This window comes from Felis catus, chromosome B1 (assembly GCF_018350175.1).
Source record: "Felis catus isolate Fca126 chromosome B1, F.catus_Fca126_mat1.0, whole genome shotgun sequence".
Classification (NCBI taxonomy): Eukaryota; Metazoa; Chordata; class Mammalia; order Carnivora; family Felidae; genus Felis; species Felis catus.
The window spans coordinates 32,856,830-32,874,456 of record NC_058371.1 but is presented as its reverse complement, the minus strand read 5'-3'; the positions used below and the strand labels follow the sequence as shown (position 1 = coordinate 32,874,456).

Sequence of the window (17,627 nt, the reverse complement as noted above, 5' to 3'; positions counted from 1 at the left end):
CTCGAACTCACGGACCGCGAGATCGTGACCTGGCTGAAGTCGGACGCTTAACCGACTGCGCCACCCAGGCGCCCCTTCATAAATCTTAACCGTTTTTACCACACACACGAAAATCGTAATCATGTGAAATAACGGAGGTGGACCTTACTGTGGTCATTACCTCTGAATATATTGGTGTATCAAACCCATCACATTATACGCCTTACATGTATGCAATTTTATATGTCACCATATTTCACCACAACTAAAACAATTCCAATCTGTCACTGGTTCTACAGTTTCAACACCTTCATTTCCCTGCCAAGTCCCCCTCCAAGTATTTCTGGAGAAGTCTGGAGTCTGTATCTCAGAATTCACACCAATCTGCCCATATTCCTTTCACTTCAGCTCTGACCTTTACCAGGTGGTGTCATTGGTATCTACCTGGCCATGCAAACTTTTTTCACAGCAGTTGTCATATCTCCTTTTGGGCACCATGATCTCAGAACTCCCACTGTCATTTCCACTCAGATACCCATGAGAATGCCTCCCTCCACTCTTTCCTTCCTCACTTTTACTGAGATATAATTAACGTGTAACACTGTGTAAGTTTGTGCACAACATCTTGATTTGATACAGGTATATACTACAAAATAATCACCCCCACAACCATAGCTACCACCTTGATCACATCACATGATTATCAGACTACTTTCCTATAAAGTTCAGGTAAGAACATTTAAGATCCACTCCCTTCACAACTTTCAAGTATCTAATACACTATCGTTAGCTATAATCACCATACTGTGTATTAGAGTCTAGGAACTTATTCGTGTTAGAACTGGAAATTTGTACTCTTTGACCAACATCTCCTTACTTCCCACACCCCCCAGATCCTGGCAACCACCATTATCCTCTCTAGGAGTTTGGCTTTTTTAGATTCCACATATAGCTGAGATCACACAGTATTTATGTCACTTAGCATAAAGCCCTCAAGGTCCACCCATGCTATAGCAAATGTATGTCTTTCTCACGGCTGAATAATATTCTATTGTATGTACATCCCACATCTTCTTTATCCATTCATCTGCGGATGGACACTCAGTCGTTTCCATATTTTGACGGTTGTAAATAATGCTGCCATAAATATGCCTCCCCCCTCCATCTTTACAAGCCTACTTGTTCAGGGGAGCCTGGGTGACTCAGTCAATGAAGGGTGCGACTTTGGCGTAGGTCGTGATCTCACGGTTCATGAGTTCAAGCCCCGTGTCAGGCTCTGTGCTGACGGCTTGGAGCCTGCTTCAGGTTCTGTGTCTCCCTCTCTTTCTGCCCCCCCCCTTGCTTGTGCACGTGCGTGCTCTCACTGTCTCAAAAATAAATAAACATTAAAAAAAAAGAAGTCTACTTGTTTGGTGGGTGCCAAAACAGTTGCTTTGTGCCACTGTCTTCCAGAGGTTGAGATATGTTTTTTTATTTATAGCTTCTATTATTCAGAATAGAGTTCAGAGGGGTTAGGCCAGGAGACAATTCCCTCAAACAGATACTATTTTTAGAAGTGCCCCATCCTCTAACTATTTGGAGTCCCTCTCTTTCAACAACTTCTCTTCTAGGAGCTTCTCTCAAACTCTTACACAGCAAACTTCTGCTGCGAAGGTCCTACACTGATGTCTCCCTTGTTACCATGACCCCTCTCCTGGAGGCCCCCCTAGCCTTTCCACTCACTTCAAAAAGTGACAGTCATGGTTTAGACCAGGAATTGTAGGCCAAGTCCGACACATGACCTGTTTTTGTACGGGCTTCAAGTTGAGAATGTTTTCTGCATGTTTAGGGGTGCCTGGCTGGCTCAGTCAGCAGAGCACGCAACTCTTGATCTCGAGTTTGTAAGTTGGAGCCCCATGTTGGGTGTAGAGATTGCTCAAAAATAAAATTTTAAAATAATGTTTTCTACATTTTTAAATGATTGAAAAAAAATCAAAGAGAATATTTCATGATATATGAAAATTACATGAAATTCAAATTTCATGTCTACAAATAAAGTTTCATTGGAATACAGCCACACTCGTTTGTTTGCATATTGTCTGTTGCTATTTTCCTCCTATAATTACAGACTTGAGTGGTTGCAAGAGAGACCACATGGCCTACAAAATCATATATATATATATATACACACACATATGTATATACATATATATGTATACATACATATGTATAGATGTATATATGATTCATATATACATACACATATGTATACATATGTGTATGTATATACATATGTATATACGTATATATATGATTCATATATACATATACATGTGTATACATTCATATATGTATACATTCATATACATATATGTGTGTGTGTGTGTGTGTGTGTGTATGATTCAAACCCTGAGCAGATTGGTGCCAGGGTCCATGCTCTAAGCCAGGAGTTAGTGAACTGTATATATATATATATAGACACACATATATATATATATGTGTGTGTCTATATATATACATATATATAGACTATACTATATATGTATACATATACATATACAGACACACACAGTTCACTAACTCCTGGCTTAGAGCATGGACCCTGGCACCAATCTGCTCAGGGTTTGAATTTAGTTCTGCCACTACGTAATTACGCGGGCAATATCTTAACATGTTCTGGGCCACACTTTCCACATTTGTAAGTTGGGGGGGGGGATGACAATAATGTTCTATTTACCTCATCAGGTTATGTGAGGATCAGACAAGCTGATTTAGCTTAGTGCCAGGCACAGGCCATGAATAGTAATTATTATTGTTACGCTACAGCTAGTGACCATGGAGAATCTGTCTGGTGTTAAATAAAATTTCTGGATCAAATGTTTGTTTCTTAACTGACCATGAAGTAACAGGAAGAAAAATCTGCTATGACAGTCATCTAAACAACACAGTCACAATGTCACAGTTACCAAGGGGCTTCAGAATGAAACTTCACTCTTATCCCATATAAAGGTCAAATTTAGGGATTTAACTTTCTGCTTTCCTACATGGTCCAGGAATCTCAGCAACCAAGTAGTTTTCTTTTGAAGAAGGTTAAAAATTTCCATTTTGAATGTTCCTCTACATTTTCCATGCAAAATATAATTTTATATAGTTATAAGTATATTACGGCATATACAGTTTAATTATTGTACCTTAAGCTTACATTATAATTTTTCCACATTGCTTCTTAGTTTTTATCACCTCTTGTTCTACAGAGTTTAATGAAGATAGATTTTCTTTCTTTTTTTTTTTAACGTTTATTTATTTTTGAGACAGAGAGAGGCAGAGCATGAACAGGGGAGGGGCAGAGAGAGAGGGAGACACAGGATCTGAAACAGGCTCCAGGCTCTGAGCTGTCAGCACAGAGCCCGACGCGGGGCTCGAACTCATGGACCGCAAGATCACGACCTGAGCCGAAGTCGGACGCTTAACCAACCAAGCCACCCAAGCGCCCCTGAAGATAGATTTTCAACACATACAGGAACTTTTCAAGATACGTTACGTAAATACAGTTTTGAAAATTCAAGTGGTGTTCCTCGCTTCTCGCACTGAATATTGATCCAACTGTCATCAAGCTAATAATGACTTCGAGTTGCTCATGTCATCAACTTCTTTCAGAGGTGAACTTGAAGCACATTTAGATGTCTGCAGCAAAGAGCATTCCAGAAGCAAAACTAAAAGCTTTTTGCTGTGTTTGCGAAGAGGGTGAAAGCGCTTACCGAGCACCCATCTCACGGCGATGGGGGTGAGGGTATGACTAGCATTGGAGAAGTGACCATCATCTCCCAGTCATCAGAGAAAGTGGACCTACCACGGCCCACGGCAGACCCAAGAACAGACCCAAAGATGCTCACCAGATAAATCATTTGGGCGGCAGAGAGTAGATAGCAATGTGAGTTTCTAGGGTCTATGAAAAAAAAAAAGTGCTTCTAGGGCTGCAGGGGTGAGTTCCTTTGTCCAGTTTAGCTCATGGGTCCCAAATGACAATGCCTCACCCTGCGCCTGACTTACATAGAACCACCCTGTCCTAAAGCTAGAGCATTTGCCCTCAGAAGACCTCAAAGTGATATTAGAGCCAATTACATTTTTCCTTTTTTTTTTTTTTTTTTTTTTTGGTAATTCTAGCAACTACACTCACTCATATGTAGGCTCATCCAGAAAAAAAAAAAAAAAAAGAAAGAAAGAAAGAAAGAAAGAGAGAGAGAGAGAGAGATGCTCTTTAAAAGAACCCATAGCTTTTTTCAGAGAAGCAATCAAGTCAGCCAGATTTGGCGAAATAAACCTTGTAATCAATGGGGGAAGCAAGCCCTCGCCAATTGTCTTCACATCCATCTATTCAGGCGTCGTGAGGGATGGTCACAATGTTCATGTCAAACTAGCCTCCACATTCAAATTCATTTATCCTCATTTCTTTCTCCAAGGCACCTTTCAAGCAGAGTATGCTAGTGCTTGTGCGTGCATAAATGTGTTTATATTTGTGTGGGTTTCGCAGTCTGAGTATCAGTGCTTCTGGAATATGCCTAATGTTTCTTCTGAAAAGACATCAGAGGAAAAAGAAAATGATATTTCTGGGAATCATGCTCTTATTCCACCTACCCATCTAGTTGACTCTCTAATTTTAAGCCTAATTTTAATAAAAGACGTTGAATAGCTCTGCTTTTATGATTTAAATGGACTTTCAAATTGGGATTTAACCATTGGATACAACAAAGTGGGTGGACCTCAGTCTTCAGAGGAAAAAGAATAAACGTACTGAAGGCTGTAATTAAAATTTTCCGTTTGCCTCCAACCCTCTTAACGCAATTATTGTCAAACTTGAACTATCCAGCGCCCAGATTCAAACCTCAAGTTCTGCAAAAAGCTTTCAGTGCGAGTGGTAGGGGGTGGCAGCTGAAAACATTCCAGAAAAGGCAGCTGAAATCATTTTGGTAGAAATCCGGTTCCACTGGACGCGCACGGAACACCCTGATGTGTATTAAATTCAAAGTACACCAGTAGTTAGAGAACATTTGGTCAAGCAATTTCCTTGAACAGAGACAACTGAAATAGCTTTGCGAAGTCCCCATTCTATAATGCAAATGCTTCAGCTCCTAGGGGTCCACGTGGAGGAATCACTGAGGAAGTCCTAAAGGTGATTAAGTCCTAAAGAAATAACAAAGGAAAACTTCAATACAGAACAACTTCGATATATTCACCAGTTACTCAAGCCCCCAAACTTAGAGTCATCCTTGACCCACCTTGTCTATTACACCCAGGGACAGGATCCAAGGTCTCTGGGGCCTGAAGCATATACAGTGGGGCTCTTAAGGAAAACAAAATAAAACAAAACACAAAACATTTTTTTTCTTTGCAGGCTTTCCAAAAACAAGCTAATGAAAGGACCCAGAGGCCTCACAGTGAATTCTCCTCCGTGTACACTATATTCTTAACTTTAAAAAAAAATTTTTTTATGTTTATTTATTTTTGAGAAAGACAGAGAGAGTGCAAGCAGGGGAGGGGCAGAGAGAGAAGGAGACACAGAATCCCAAGCAGGCTCCAGGCTCGGAGCTGTCAGCACAGAGCCTGACACGGGGCTCGAACCCACCAACTGTGAGATCGTGACCTGAGCCAAAGTCAGATGCTTAACCGACTCAGCCAACCAGGAGCCCCACTATATTCTTAACTTTGTGCTAAGAATCCAACCTCTTTCCCATCTCTCCCCTACTATCCTGGCCCCAACTACTTTTCATTTGGTGCTTGAACTACTAAAATATTCCTATGTCTTCCCTTGTGCCTTTATAATCTGTTCATCCCTTAGATCGTATTGGAGGGTTCGCTCAAAAACTCCAACCTCACCTAATGTTGTTCTATGTAAGCCCCTTACTATGCTTTTCAGGGTCCTGCTCTATCCCGCCACTCTGTGCCTCTTGGGCCAAGTTGCCTTCCACACAGCTACTTACTCCTTCCTTACAAAGGAGGATTCCTTGCTGTTTTGGGAACCTGCTAAACATGCCTCTAGGCCTTTGCACACTTCCCTCGGGTTGATTCTTCAATGTCTGCACCTTTGCAGACTACTCGGCATAAAACAGCAGCACATCCTATCCTCCTAGTTTTGGGTTTTCTACATGCTTAGTCTCATTTGGCACACATTTATTTGTTTTGTTTTCCTCTGTCTTCCAGATCGTAGGCTCTATGAGGGTAGGGATTTTCCTTTATTCATTGCTGGGCCCCATGACATCTAACAGGCCCTTAATAAACATTGGTAGAAAGAAGATGACATTAGGTTAATTGTGATGTCATTGGCTCAGAAAAATTATTTCATGGATATGGTGGAGTGCCTCCTGGATGTTAAGTCTAAAGTGACTGATTCTTGGGGCGCCCGGGGGGGCTCAGTCGGTTAAGCCTCCGACTTCAGCCCAGGTCAGGATCTCACAGTTCGGGGGGGTTCCAGCCCCTCGTGAGGCTGTGTGCTGACAGCTTGAAGCCTGCTTCGGATTCTGTGTCTCCCTCTCTCTCTGCCCCTCCCCAGCTCATGCTCGCACTGTCTCTGTCAAAAATAAACTTAAAAAAAAATTAAGAAAAAATAAAGTGACGGATTCTTAAATTATCATTACACTTTGCAAATAAATGCCTACTTGTTGACGGAGAAGAGAGTAAGCCCTAGGAATTACCCACCTAGAACAGGACCTCTCCCCCCCCTTTTTTTAAATTTCGGATCTGGTTTTGCACACGTTACCAAAATTAAAATGCACTACTTTTTCAATCAAGTTTCACTCCATTTCACTACGTTATCTTTCTTTCATGTTCCAGAAAGGCCAGAAAAATTTCACAGACTGCAAAGACGAAACAGTTTCTTTCAATAGGTATTTTCTCAGACCGGGAGCATAAATCGGCTGCTCTTTTACTCTGAGATTTTACTTCTCCGTGTAAGGTAGCCGAGCGCCCCCCCTCCCCCCAAGCCAGGTGCCTCCGATCCCCGCCCCCCCCTTCATTCCCGAGGTCTCTCCAGGAGGAAGTGAGTTCAAAGTGGAGCCTGCGGCAGTGCATTTGAACAGTCCGTGCGTCGGGCTGTTGGTCAAAACGATACGGCCGATGGAGAAGAGTCTCTCGGATGTGCCCTGGTCCCCCCTCCACAAGGATGCTCTCTGGGCTGCAGCTGTCTTGGAAAAGGGGCGATCTTTTCCCTTGAGCACAAGGGTCTGAACGCCTTCAGCTGGGGAGGCGTCCCGGTGTTTGGGGGGGGGGCGGGGTACAGGATTTCCAAGTTAAGACTCTCTAAAGAATTTTCCCACCGAAGCTCCCCTTGGAAGCTGACACGTCTGAGGAGCCCGGCTCCCTCACATCAGGTCTCCACTTACCCGGAGACAAACACGCCCGCTTTGAAAGCTATCAACGGTGGCCCCGGGAGGTCGCGTCCGCCCTGGAGCCCGGCTTCCGGTCCTCTCGGTGTCAGTTAAAGCTCCAGGGGGTGAACGCGGTAGTCAACTGCTCATTCATTCAACAAATATTTATTGAGCGCCCGCGGAGTGCCAGGCGCTGGGGGTGCCCGGGGCCCGGCAGGCAGCTCCCGAACGCATTCTAGTTCCCCCCCGAGGCGCGGCGCGCGCAGTGGCAGCGACCCCGCACTCCGCGCGCACCCGCCGCCGGCCCACCCGACGCCCCCCGGGATCCAGCCTCGAGGGTTGAATCCGGGTGAGGAAGGCGGGGAAAAGCGCCAAACACAGAGAGGAAAAAAAAAAAAACAAAAAACCAAACAACCCCCTGAGCCCAGTGGGCCCCGGGAAGCCGCTCCCGGGAAGTGCGCGAGGCGGCGCCGGGGGAGCGCGGAGCCCCGGGGCGGGCGGGAGAGGCCGGGCGCCCGCGGGTCGGGGCGCGGAGGCGGCCCCGGGCGGGCGGAGGGCGCGGCCGGCGGGAGGGGCCGGGGCGGCGCCGGGAGGGGCGCGCACGGCGGCGCGGCCGCCCGGCCCAGCCGGTGACCGCGGGCCGGGGCCGAGCCGGAGCGAATCCCGCGCGGGGCGGCGCGGCGCGGCGGGGAGACGGCTCGCGGGGTCGGCGAAGTTTGCCGGAACATGGCGGAGGAGCCCGGGGCGCGCGGGAGCGCGGCGCGGCGGCGGCCGGGGCCCCGGGAGCTGTAGCCGCCGCAGCCGCCGCCGCCGCGGGGCGAGGTCGCCGCCATGGCCCGCTGGATCCCGACCAAGAGGCAGAAGTACGGGGTCGGTGAGTGCTCGCCCCACCCCGGCCGCCGCGGAGTTCGCGGGGGCGGCCCTGCGCGGCGCAAAGTTGGGCGGCGGACGCCGGGCCGGTGGGTACGCGCGCTGCCGGGGAGCGGGGTCGGGTCCCCGCTGCCCTCGCGGGCGCGGGCGGGGCTCGGCTCCCGCGGCGGCCGTTCCCCGAGGGGGACGTCTCTCCGGGTCTGGGGAATCGGAGTGGCTGGAAGTGCACTCGGGCTCCGGGACTGGAAATCCGGCTCCCGAGTCCAAAGCGCCAGCGCTGGGCACGGGGGAGACGTCAGAAAAAAAAAAAGAAAAGAAAAGAAAGAGGAAAAAACAAAACGAGCGCTCGTCTGCTGTCGGTTTGGGGCACCGGGCTGGGCGCTCGTGTCTCTCCTCCCCAGCCTTGGGGTTTCATTGAGTGGTTTCTAACCCGCCGCCGTCGGCAGAACGCGGGTGCCGCTGGCGGACCCAGGGCTTTCTGCCTTCTCCCTCCCTGGGTTCTCTCTGATGCCCCAGAGTGAGGAGTTGGGGATTAGAAAGCCGCCTGCCCCCCTTTCCTCCAGGGACTGGGACCTTGGTAACAGTTGGAAACTGAATGGGAGACCGAAGTTGTGGGGGGGACGTGAGGGAAGAGACAGGAAGTGTGTGACCAGGGATCGGGGGTGCCTGCCCCCGGGGGCTGATCGTGCAGACGCCCGTCCTCAACGGAGCGTGCCCCGAGCGGGTGGAAGACTGCCTTCCGAGCCCCGGGTGTCATCGTGGGAGGAGATGAGGATATTTTAGTAAGAAAACTTTGACAGGTCCTGACTAGGCACTCGGCATTCCTAAACGGCGGTGCTGGAGAGCCCCCCACCACCCGCGGAGGGGTTGCTGTCGTGCCGTTTTGGACCCAGAACACTGGCTGTGCCTGGTTTTGAGCCAGATGAAAAACCGTGGTCCTTGCAGTGTTTATCCCGCAGTGAGGTTGCTGAGGTCTCTTGGAAACGCTGCCCTTCGCGGGGCGATTCCCTAGAATAGACACAGTGGTGCGTGTTGAGGATTTTATCACTTCCTCGCAGCTTCATTCATGTGGCCTATTTGTAATTTAATCTTACACCTGAGTCCCTTCCCTGCCGCCGTGTTTCCCTCGCCTCGGTTAGTAGGGAGTGGTCCCCGAACCTGGTCTGTGCTTCTGTGCTTTCTGACAGTGAAGTCCTTTTCGGAGATAAGCTTAGCAGCCTCTGGGTGCTTTGCAACTCTGTAACCACGAGTCAGTTACAAAAACAACAAACACGCCCTCTAACTATACAGTGTTCTTAATTGTGACCTTTTATGTGTGTATGTCCCTGCATATATAATAATATATACTGTGTGTGTGTGTGTGTGTGTGTGTGTGTATTGCCTCTATTACAAAAAAACTTTTCTCCCTCTTAAATTTTATTTAGAATCATTGCACTCTCCCGTGGCAACTCAGAAATGAGTGGGTGTTTCTTCTGCCAGACACTACCTGGTCCTAATTTGGTCATGAGGCTTCAGACAGGTGCCAGTTAGTTAAGTAACCAGTATTATGGGAATGAAATGATTGAAATAGATGGAATAGATGAAATAGATGGAATCTTTATTTTTGAGTGTTACAGAGTACTACTAAATTAAAGCATATTTAGCAATGCGTAATCATCAGTTCTTACTTACAAAGTTATCACTTCTAATTTTGTATAAAGGAACCCCAGCTATCATGACTTTCATGTAATGAATGCAACCACACGCCCTACATTTTTTTTTTCGTTTTTTAAAGTTTATTCATTTTGAGAGAAACAGATATAGTGAGAGTGGGGGAGGGGCAGAGAGAGAGGGAGACAGAGAATCCCAAGCAGGCTCTACATGGACGGTGGGGTGTCACTGGGCTCGAACCCACGAAACCTGGAGATAATGACCTGAGCTGAAACCAAGAGTCGGACATGTAACCGGCTGAGCCACCCAAGCACCCCCCAAATGTTTTAATTGCCATAGTCATAGGAGCAACTGTGATATGTTTTCTTTTTAATGCATGTTTTTTCCTGTTGTGGAGTCAGGTTACCCAGTTATTTATCATCAGTCAAGAAAAGTATGTGAATTGCATTTCCAGGGCAAAAGGGGTAGCAAAATTACCCCAGGATATAATTTGGCACACTTATTTTACTAGACATAATAGATTCTGATTAATCTTGGCTTGACAAAAGGACCCACTGTTAGGCAGATTAGCCGAGAAGATAAATCACTATTGTTTATTCCTAAAACCCCCTGTTGTTCATAACACCTCCCTCCCTGCTTAGAAGCCTTCCTTGGCCTACAGGGTAAAGTCTAAATTGAGCCCAACTTTCAAGGTTGTGATAATCTGGTTCAATCTGTCTCCACCAACCTTATCTCTCATGGCTTCTTTCATTAACTCACCACTGCAGACACTGCCCTTCTTTGCTCTTGCGCAATATGCAGCGGAGAATCTCTCCTTTGGGACTTTGCTCCCTCCCTCATGCCCCCCCCCCTTCCGTCCAGAGGGCCCTCCCACTTGTGCACCATCCCTAATCCAACTTTTCCTCAGGGCTCAAGTCCATTGCCACTGCCTCCTCCAGGGTTGGCATCCTCCAGACCTTCCCAAACCTTCAGGCCTCTCCTTATAGTCATTACATTGCACCATATTATAAGCATCCTTTCATCCTTGGGTTCAATGAATCAGAAGGTTATGGCTTTGTATCCCAGTCCCAATACCAGGTATGGAGCATGTAGTCATAACGGCTTGTCCTTGGTGTTGAGGTGATGTTATGAAGCCCTAACCTAATTTCTGTGATGATGTAATGCAGTTTTTCAACCCCCTCCCCCACCCCCGCCAATCCACCACAATATGAGGGTTTTTTTGTTCAGTTAAACGTGCGAAGTGACAACCTTCCGTCTGTCTTTATCTTTGCAAGTGAAAAAATGTGCTGTTGAATAAATAAGGAAGCATAGAGTAGACAGACTCATTTAAATATAATTAGGAGAATTGGCTTGTTGGACTTTTCTGGGGATAGTCATCACTTACAAATGTCTGCTGGTCGGGTTGCGTTTCTGGGTGAAGGAAACCATATGATAGCCATTTTGAAGCATTTTAATGACTCACAGCTACTCTGTGTGAGGGTAGCACTTTGATCTTCATTTGGATTTTGCTCAGTGAAGTTAGCAGTCTCCACTCTTATATTATCTTGGTGCCACTGTTGGCTGTTCCTGACATAGCCTAGATTTTTCTATGGGGACTGAAATGCAATCTGTCTGGGCTTTCTTAGTTCTTAAACATAGCTCTATTGGCTCAGTCTCTAGCATTAGGAGGGCCTAAATGACCCATGTGTGTTATCTGTGTCATCAAGTGAGAGGACAAGTAGACTTCTTCTTTAAAGTTCTAGTCCATTAGTATCCCAGTGCGAAGTGCTCTGTGCCAAGTGCTTAGAAACAGGGTGCTTTTCCCCATAGCCCTAGAAAATTCTCTTTTCTTTCTTGCTTTCTTTTCCTTTATTCTTTTTTTCCCTTCTTTCTTTCTCGAATGTTTTCTGTTTGACGATATGGGGGTACAAACCCTTTTATTTAGATTTAGTTTTTTTTTTTTAACTGTGTATTTGTTTTGAGATAGAGCCTGTGTGTGGGGGGTGGGGGGTGGGGAGCAGGGCAGAGAGAGAAAGAGAGAGGGAGAGGGAGAGAATTCCAAGCAGGCCTCTCACTGACAGTGGGAGCCCGACGCAGGGCTCAAACTCAGGAACTGTGAGATCATGACCTGAGCCAAATCAAATAGACATTTAACTGACTGAGCCACCCAGGAGCCCCACTTTTATTTAGATTTAAGGCAAACATTAGTGATATATACCCAGGTTCGCTCTTCTGATTATGGAAAGATTTGTGTTTAAATCTTTTATTTTTTTAATATTTATTTATAATTTTTGAGAGACAGAGTGAGACAAAAGTGAGAGTGGGGGATCCACGGGATCCAAAGCAGGCTCCAGGCTCTGAGCTGTCAGCACAGAGCCTGACGCAGGGCTCGGGGCTCAAACCCACAGACCGTGAGATCGTGACCTGAGCCGAAGTCGGACGTTCAACCGACTAAGCCACCCAGGTGCCCTCGATTTGTGTTTAAATCTATTCCAAACAAGCCATTTATATCAAGAACAGTCCCAAATTGTATTGATCGTGGATTTTTTTTTTGGCAGACTCATTATTGTTTGCTTATTTGTGATCTATATCGTTATAATGTGATAAAAGATACTGTGGGAGAATCTTTGCTTTCACCATTAGCTCTTCATCTGTTTGGTGCAGCCTGGCCCCATTAATCTAAAAGCATTCAGCTCAGTCGAGTAGACTCTCAGATGCTGGTGTAAAAATTGAAAACAGATGCTTGCAGCTGTTTGTTAATGCATTCAGGTGTGCTGTGGGTTCCCGGCCTGCTCTTGAGGGGAGGGTCTCAGAGAATATAGTCCGGTTTCCTTTTAAAGAGAAGAACTTGGTGTCTAAAGAGGTAAAGTGAATTGCTTAACACCGGGCAGCCTTTTGATTGCATAAACTCCTTAGGCCATCTGGTTAAGCCAGTGGATCGTTTTCTCAGAATAAAGTCACCTATGAAGGATTGAAAATGAAACTCCGTTGTATTGAAGTACAGCTGTGAAGATATTTTTCTAAATTTGTGATGTTGTAATACATGTGCTTATTATTAATCCACTAAACAACAAGACCTAGTTGCAGGTCTAATAACTACTATACTTTTGAATTAGTGATGAGCATATATGGTGTTTCCAGATATCTGCCGTAAACCATGATACGATCTGAAAACACCTCCGGTTTCAGTTGGTGCCAATGGGGGTGTATTGTGCACGGTCATCATTAAAGTGATGGCTGAGTGTCAGAGAATAGAGCTGCGTTTTTTCCCCTTTTCAAGTCCGTGGATTTCTGAATTTGAACACAGATGAAGAATCCTTGGCTGAAGATCACACAGCTGATTAGTTACGCAACCAGAATAAGCAACAACAGTAACACTTGTTGGTCATGTGTCTAGAGGAGGTATGATGCTGCTAGAGACACAGCTGAAGAAGTCTTTGCCCTAAGGTGTTTGTGTTCTAACATTGAGGCTAAGGATAAAAGGAATAGAGAATTAATTTTTTTTTCAAAAAAAAATTTTTTTAACGTTTATTTATTTTTGAGACAGGGAGAGACAGAGCATGAACTGGGGAGGGTCAGAGAGAGGGAGACACAGAATCTGAAACAGGCTCCAGGCTCTGAGCTGTCAGCACAGAGCCCAAAGCGGGGCTCGAACTCGCGAATCGTGAGATCATGACCTGCGCCGAAGTCGGCCGCTTAACCGACTGAGCCACCCGGGCGCCCTAGAGAATTAATATTTATGATGAGTTTACTTTGCGACTGCTCTAAACCCTTTACTTCAGAATGTTCCAGGTACACGTGGGGCTCTTGGAGATATTTGCAGCGGGTTCATGAGACTAGAACTTTTTTGACAGTAATATTGAGCCTGTTATTGGCCTGTTTCACTGTACCCTCTCACGAGGATACAGTACAGCTTCCCAGAGACTACATGAAGTGTGATATCGCAGTAGATTGAATGCTGAAGGCAGTGGGAGAATCCAACTCCTTTCGTGAAGGCAGACGTTTAAGGATTTATTTACAAAGATGCAAAGCATTGCCGCTCCTAAGTGTTTTTGTTTAGAAAAGTGTTGTTATTTGGAAAAAATACGTCTTCATTAAAAAAAAAAAGAGGTACTTTTGCTAACATGCATCAGGTTTATTGTGATTATTTTAAATTAGTTACACAAGTGTAAAATGTCTGTTTTACTTTCTAATAATGGTAAATACTGATAGATGTAACCCACATAAACAAAAGCTCTTTGGGGTTCTCAGTAACTTCTAAGAGTGAAAAGGGGTTCCAAGACCAAAAAGTCTCAGCTCTGCTTTTTTGCCTGTTATTCCACTCCATCGAGATAATGTTGTGATTCTCCTTTATTGTCCCCTTTTCCCAATAGAAAACTGAGGTTCATGGAGGGTGAATTTTTCATCTATGGCCGTGTAATCTACTCCATGTGTTTCCCCAAACTTCAGTCGGTCATTGTTACCGTGATCTCTGCATGCCCAGGTCCCCCGGTGAAGCAGTTTCATGTCTGATGCCCATCCGCACCCATTTGCCTCATCTGTTTTCCACGTCATCTTTTCTGTATGTTGCTGCCTTTTTTTTTTTTCATTTTTACTTAAAACAATTATTGGAAAAGAAAATCCGCCATTGCTACCACGCAAGGAGGACCGGCAGCACGTGCCATAGAAAAAAGCAACTGTAAAAATGAGGTCAACAAAAATAAAACAGCAGTGTATTGGGCGCCTGGCAAGATACTGTCAAGGAGGGAGGAGGCTGATGCCCAGCTGAAATTTTCTCCACGACGTGATGTAGATTCTTATTATTTGCGGTAGTTGATGTTTTATAAAGCGGCCGGGAACACTGACTCGGCAAATACTGAACCATTGCTCTTAGGGAAAATTCAAGGTCAGGTTCCTGTGAGCCTCTGGTCACATTTTCATCATCTGGTCAGTACATACCTTATTTTATGTGTGTTTCTGTTTAAGATTTAAAGACCTTATGGGAATGCAAGCTGGTGCAGTCACTCTGGAAAACAACATTGAGGTTCCTCAAAAAATTAGAAATAGAACTACCATATGACCCAGCAGTTGAACTACTAGGTATTTATCCACGGGATACAGGTGCGCTGTTTCGAAGGGACACCTGTACCCCCATGTTTATAGCAGCACTATCAACAATAGCCAAAGTATGGAAAGAGCCCAAATGTCCATCGATGGATGAATGGATAAAGATGTGGTGTGTGTGTGTGTGCGCGCGCGTGTGTGCGTGTGTATACACACATAATGGAATATTACTTGCCAATCCAAAAGAACGAAATATTGCCATTTGTAACAACATCATGGAACTAGAGTGTATTATGCTAAGTGAAATTAGTCAGAGAAAGACAAATAGCCTATGATTTCACCCATATGAGAAATTTAATGTACAAAACAGATGAACGTAAGGGAAGGGAAGCAAAAATAATATAAAATCAGGGAGGGGGACAACACATGAGACTCTTAAATACAGAGAACAAACTGAAGGTTGCTGGAGGGGTTGTGGGTGGGGGGATGGGCTAAATGGTCAAGGGGCATTAAGGAGGACACTTGTTGGGATGAGCCCTGGGTGTTATACGTAGGGGATGAATCACTGGATTCTACTCCTGAAATCATTATTGCACATACCTAACTAACTTGGATGTAAATTTAAAAAGTTTTTTAAAAATTAAGAAAAACGATTTGAAGACCTTATTTACTCTACATGGTTGATCACTAAGATTGAACTCATGGCCACCAGCACTCTATCAACAAGCCTCAGTGAAGCTTATCTAACCATGTATTTTCTCCAGTAGACAAATCACAGCCTTTTTGCACTTCCGAACACTACACAGCACTTCAGCACGGTGCTTGGGGTCCGTTTTATAATAGTGAAATCATTAACAAAAAGCACAAAGTGAAAAAAAAATGGCACTAAATTTAAAACTGCACATTTAAAACTGCAAAAAAGAAACTTGTTTACCATACGAGGACTGAAACAAAAAGGCCAGCGGTCACCTCGTTTGACCTCAAATGGGAACTTGCGGGTTACGTTTTGCCCCTCTGCACACATCTGAGAGTGACCGTGGATGTGCCAGGAGTATTCATTTGGTGCTACATATACATTTTAGTAACTAGGAGGATGCAGAAATACTGAACCTGCAAATAATAAGCATCAACTGTAGTTAGATAAAATAGAGAATTAAAAATGGAATCAGTTAGAATAATCCCTCCTTAGATGCTTCTGAGAACCTTAGTTTAAGGTACTACATATTGTCTTTGCCCACGCCTTGCCTGCCCACACCTCTCAATGTATTGACATTTCTCTTTACTTCGTATAATTGTATTTATTTGTATTTTAAAAATGTTTTACTTATTTTGAGAGAGAGAGCATGCACGAACAGGGGAGGGGCAGAGAGAGAGAGAGAGACAGACAGACAGACAGACAGACAGACAGACAGACACGGAGTCCCAAGCAAAGCCCGACACAGGGCTCGATCCCACAAACCATGAGATCGTGACCTGAGCCGAAACCCAGAGTCGGGCGCTCATCTAAGTGAGCCACCCAGTCGCCCCTGTCCTATTTATTTGATTGTGTTAACTGCCTGTCTCTCATACTAGAATGTGAGGTTATGCGGACAGGAACTTTGTCTTTTTCATCAGTGAACTCCAGTGCCAGCACATGGCCAACACTCAATAAATAAATGAAGTGATATATGAATGCTGAATCCATCATCTACCTAAATTTGTCTTGTCTGCTGTAAGAGGGAGTTTTCTTCAGGCTACGGAATATACTGCCATATGCATCCTTCCAGTGAGATGCAATAAAAAATGGTGGGAGAAGGAACATTTAAATAATAGATAAAATAGATTTAATAAATGGCTTAAGCAGAGGGTTGTGTGAACATTGTGGTGTGGGAGAGGAATTGAAATCCTAAATGATGCCTTGTTGGATAGGAAGGGAAAATGGAAATAGTCCTCCCCCCATTTCTCCTCCTCCTCCTCCTCCTCCTCCTCCTCCTTCTCCTCCTTCTCCTCCTCCTCCTCCTCCTCCTCCTCTTCCTCCTCCTCCTCCTCCTCCTCCTCCTCCTCCTCCTCCTCCTCTTCCTCCTCCTCTTCCTCCTCCTCTTCCTCCTCTTCCTCCTCTTCCTCCTCCTCCTCCTTCTCCTCCTCCTCCTCCTTCTCCTCCTCCTTCTCCTCCTCCTCCTCCTCCTCCTTCTCCTCCTTCTCCTCCTCCTTCTCCTCCTCCTCCTCCTCCTCCTTCTCCTCCTTCTCCTCCTCCTCCTCCTCCTCCTCCTCTTCCTCCTCCTCCTCCTCCTCTTCCTCCTCCTCCTCCTCCTCCTCCTTCTCTTCCTCCTCCTCCTCCTCCTCCTCCTCCTCCTCTTCCTCCTCTTCCTCCTCCTCCTCCTCCTCCTCCTCCTCTTCCTCCTCCTCTTCCTCCTCTTCCTCCTCCTCCTCCTCCTCCTCCTCCTCCTCCTCCTCCTCCTCCTCCTTCTTCTTCTTCTTCTTCATTATTTGTGGAGGCTTCCAGGAGGAAGGTGCACTGTAGGATTGGCTAAGTGGAAAGAAAAAGCTTGACCGCTGTGGTAAATAGGGTTTAGGAGGTTCTGAGTCATTGGATTAGCGCTTTCATGAGCACGTGAGTCGAGGGAGAAAACGACATGGAATCTAGTGAAAGAACGCTTTTAAGCTCATTTGTTCCTTCTATTACTAAAAAGGAGTTGAGGTCCATTACAATAAGGACAGTATATATTGTACACAGGGTAATTAAAAGAAAAAGATACGAGATCCCTAGTAATGTGGTGAGGAAGAAGC

General features: G+C 45.5%; 1 protein-coding gene and 1 long non-coding RNA gene across 7 annotated transcripts in view; one reads left to right on the top strand and one right to left on the bottom strand.

Annotated features, from left to right (window-relative positions):
- Positions 1-4,113: 4,113 nt before the first annotated feature.
- LOC123384812 lies at positions 4,114-7,848 on the bottom strand. Its single transcript, XR_006596453.1, has 2 exons — positions 7,335-7,848; positions 4,114-5,139 (listed from the first exon to the last, which is right to left on the bottom strand). It is a non-coding gene; the product is annotated as an uncharacterized LOC123384812 (long non-coding RNA).
- Positions 7,849-8,004: 156 nt separating this feature from the next.
- DOCK5 (dedicator of cytokinesis 5) overlaps positions 8,005-17,627 on the top strand; it is a 225,202-nt gene continuing 215,579 nt past the window's right edge. For all 6 annotated transcript variants that reach the window (XM_045055373.1, XM_045055372.1, XM_023252463.2 and 3 more), the window contains exon 1: positions 8,005-8,193. In XM_045055373.1, coding sequence (XP_044911308.1) covers positions 8,151-8,193 — 43 coding nt within the window. In that variant the 5' untranslated portion in view covers positions 8,005-8,150. The remainder of the gene's footprint in view (positions 8,194-17,627) is intronic.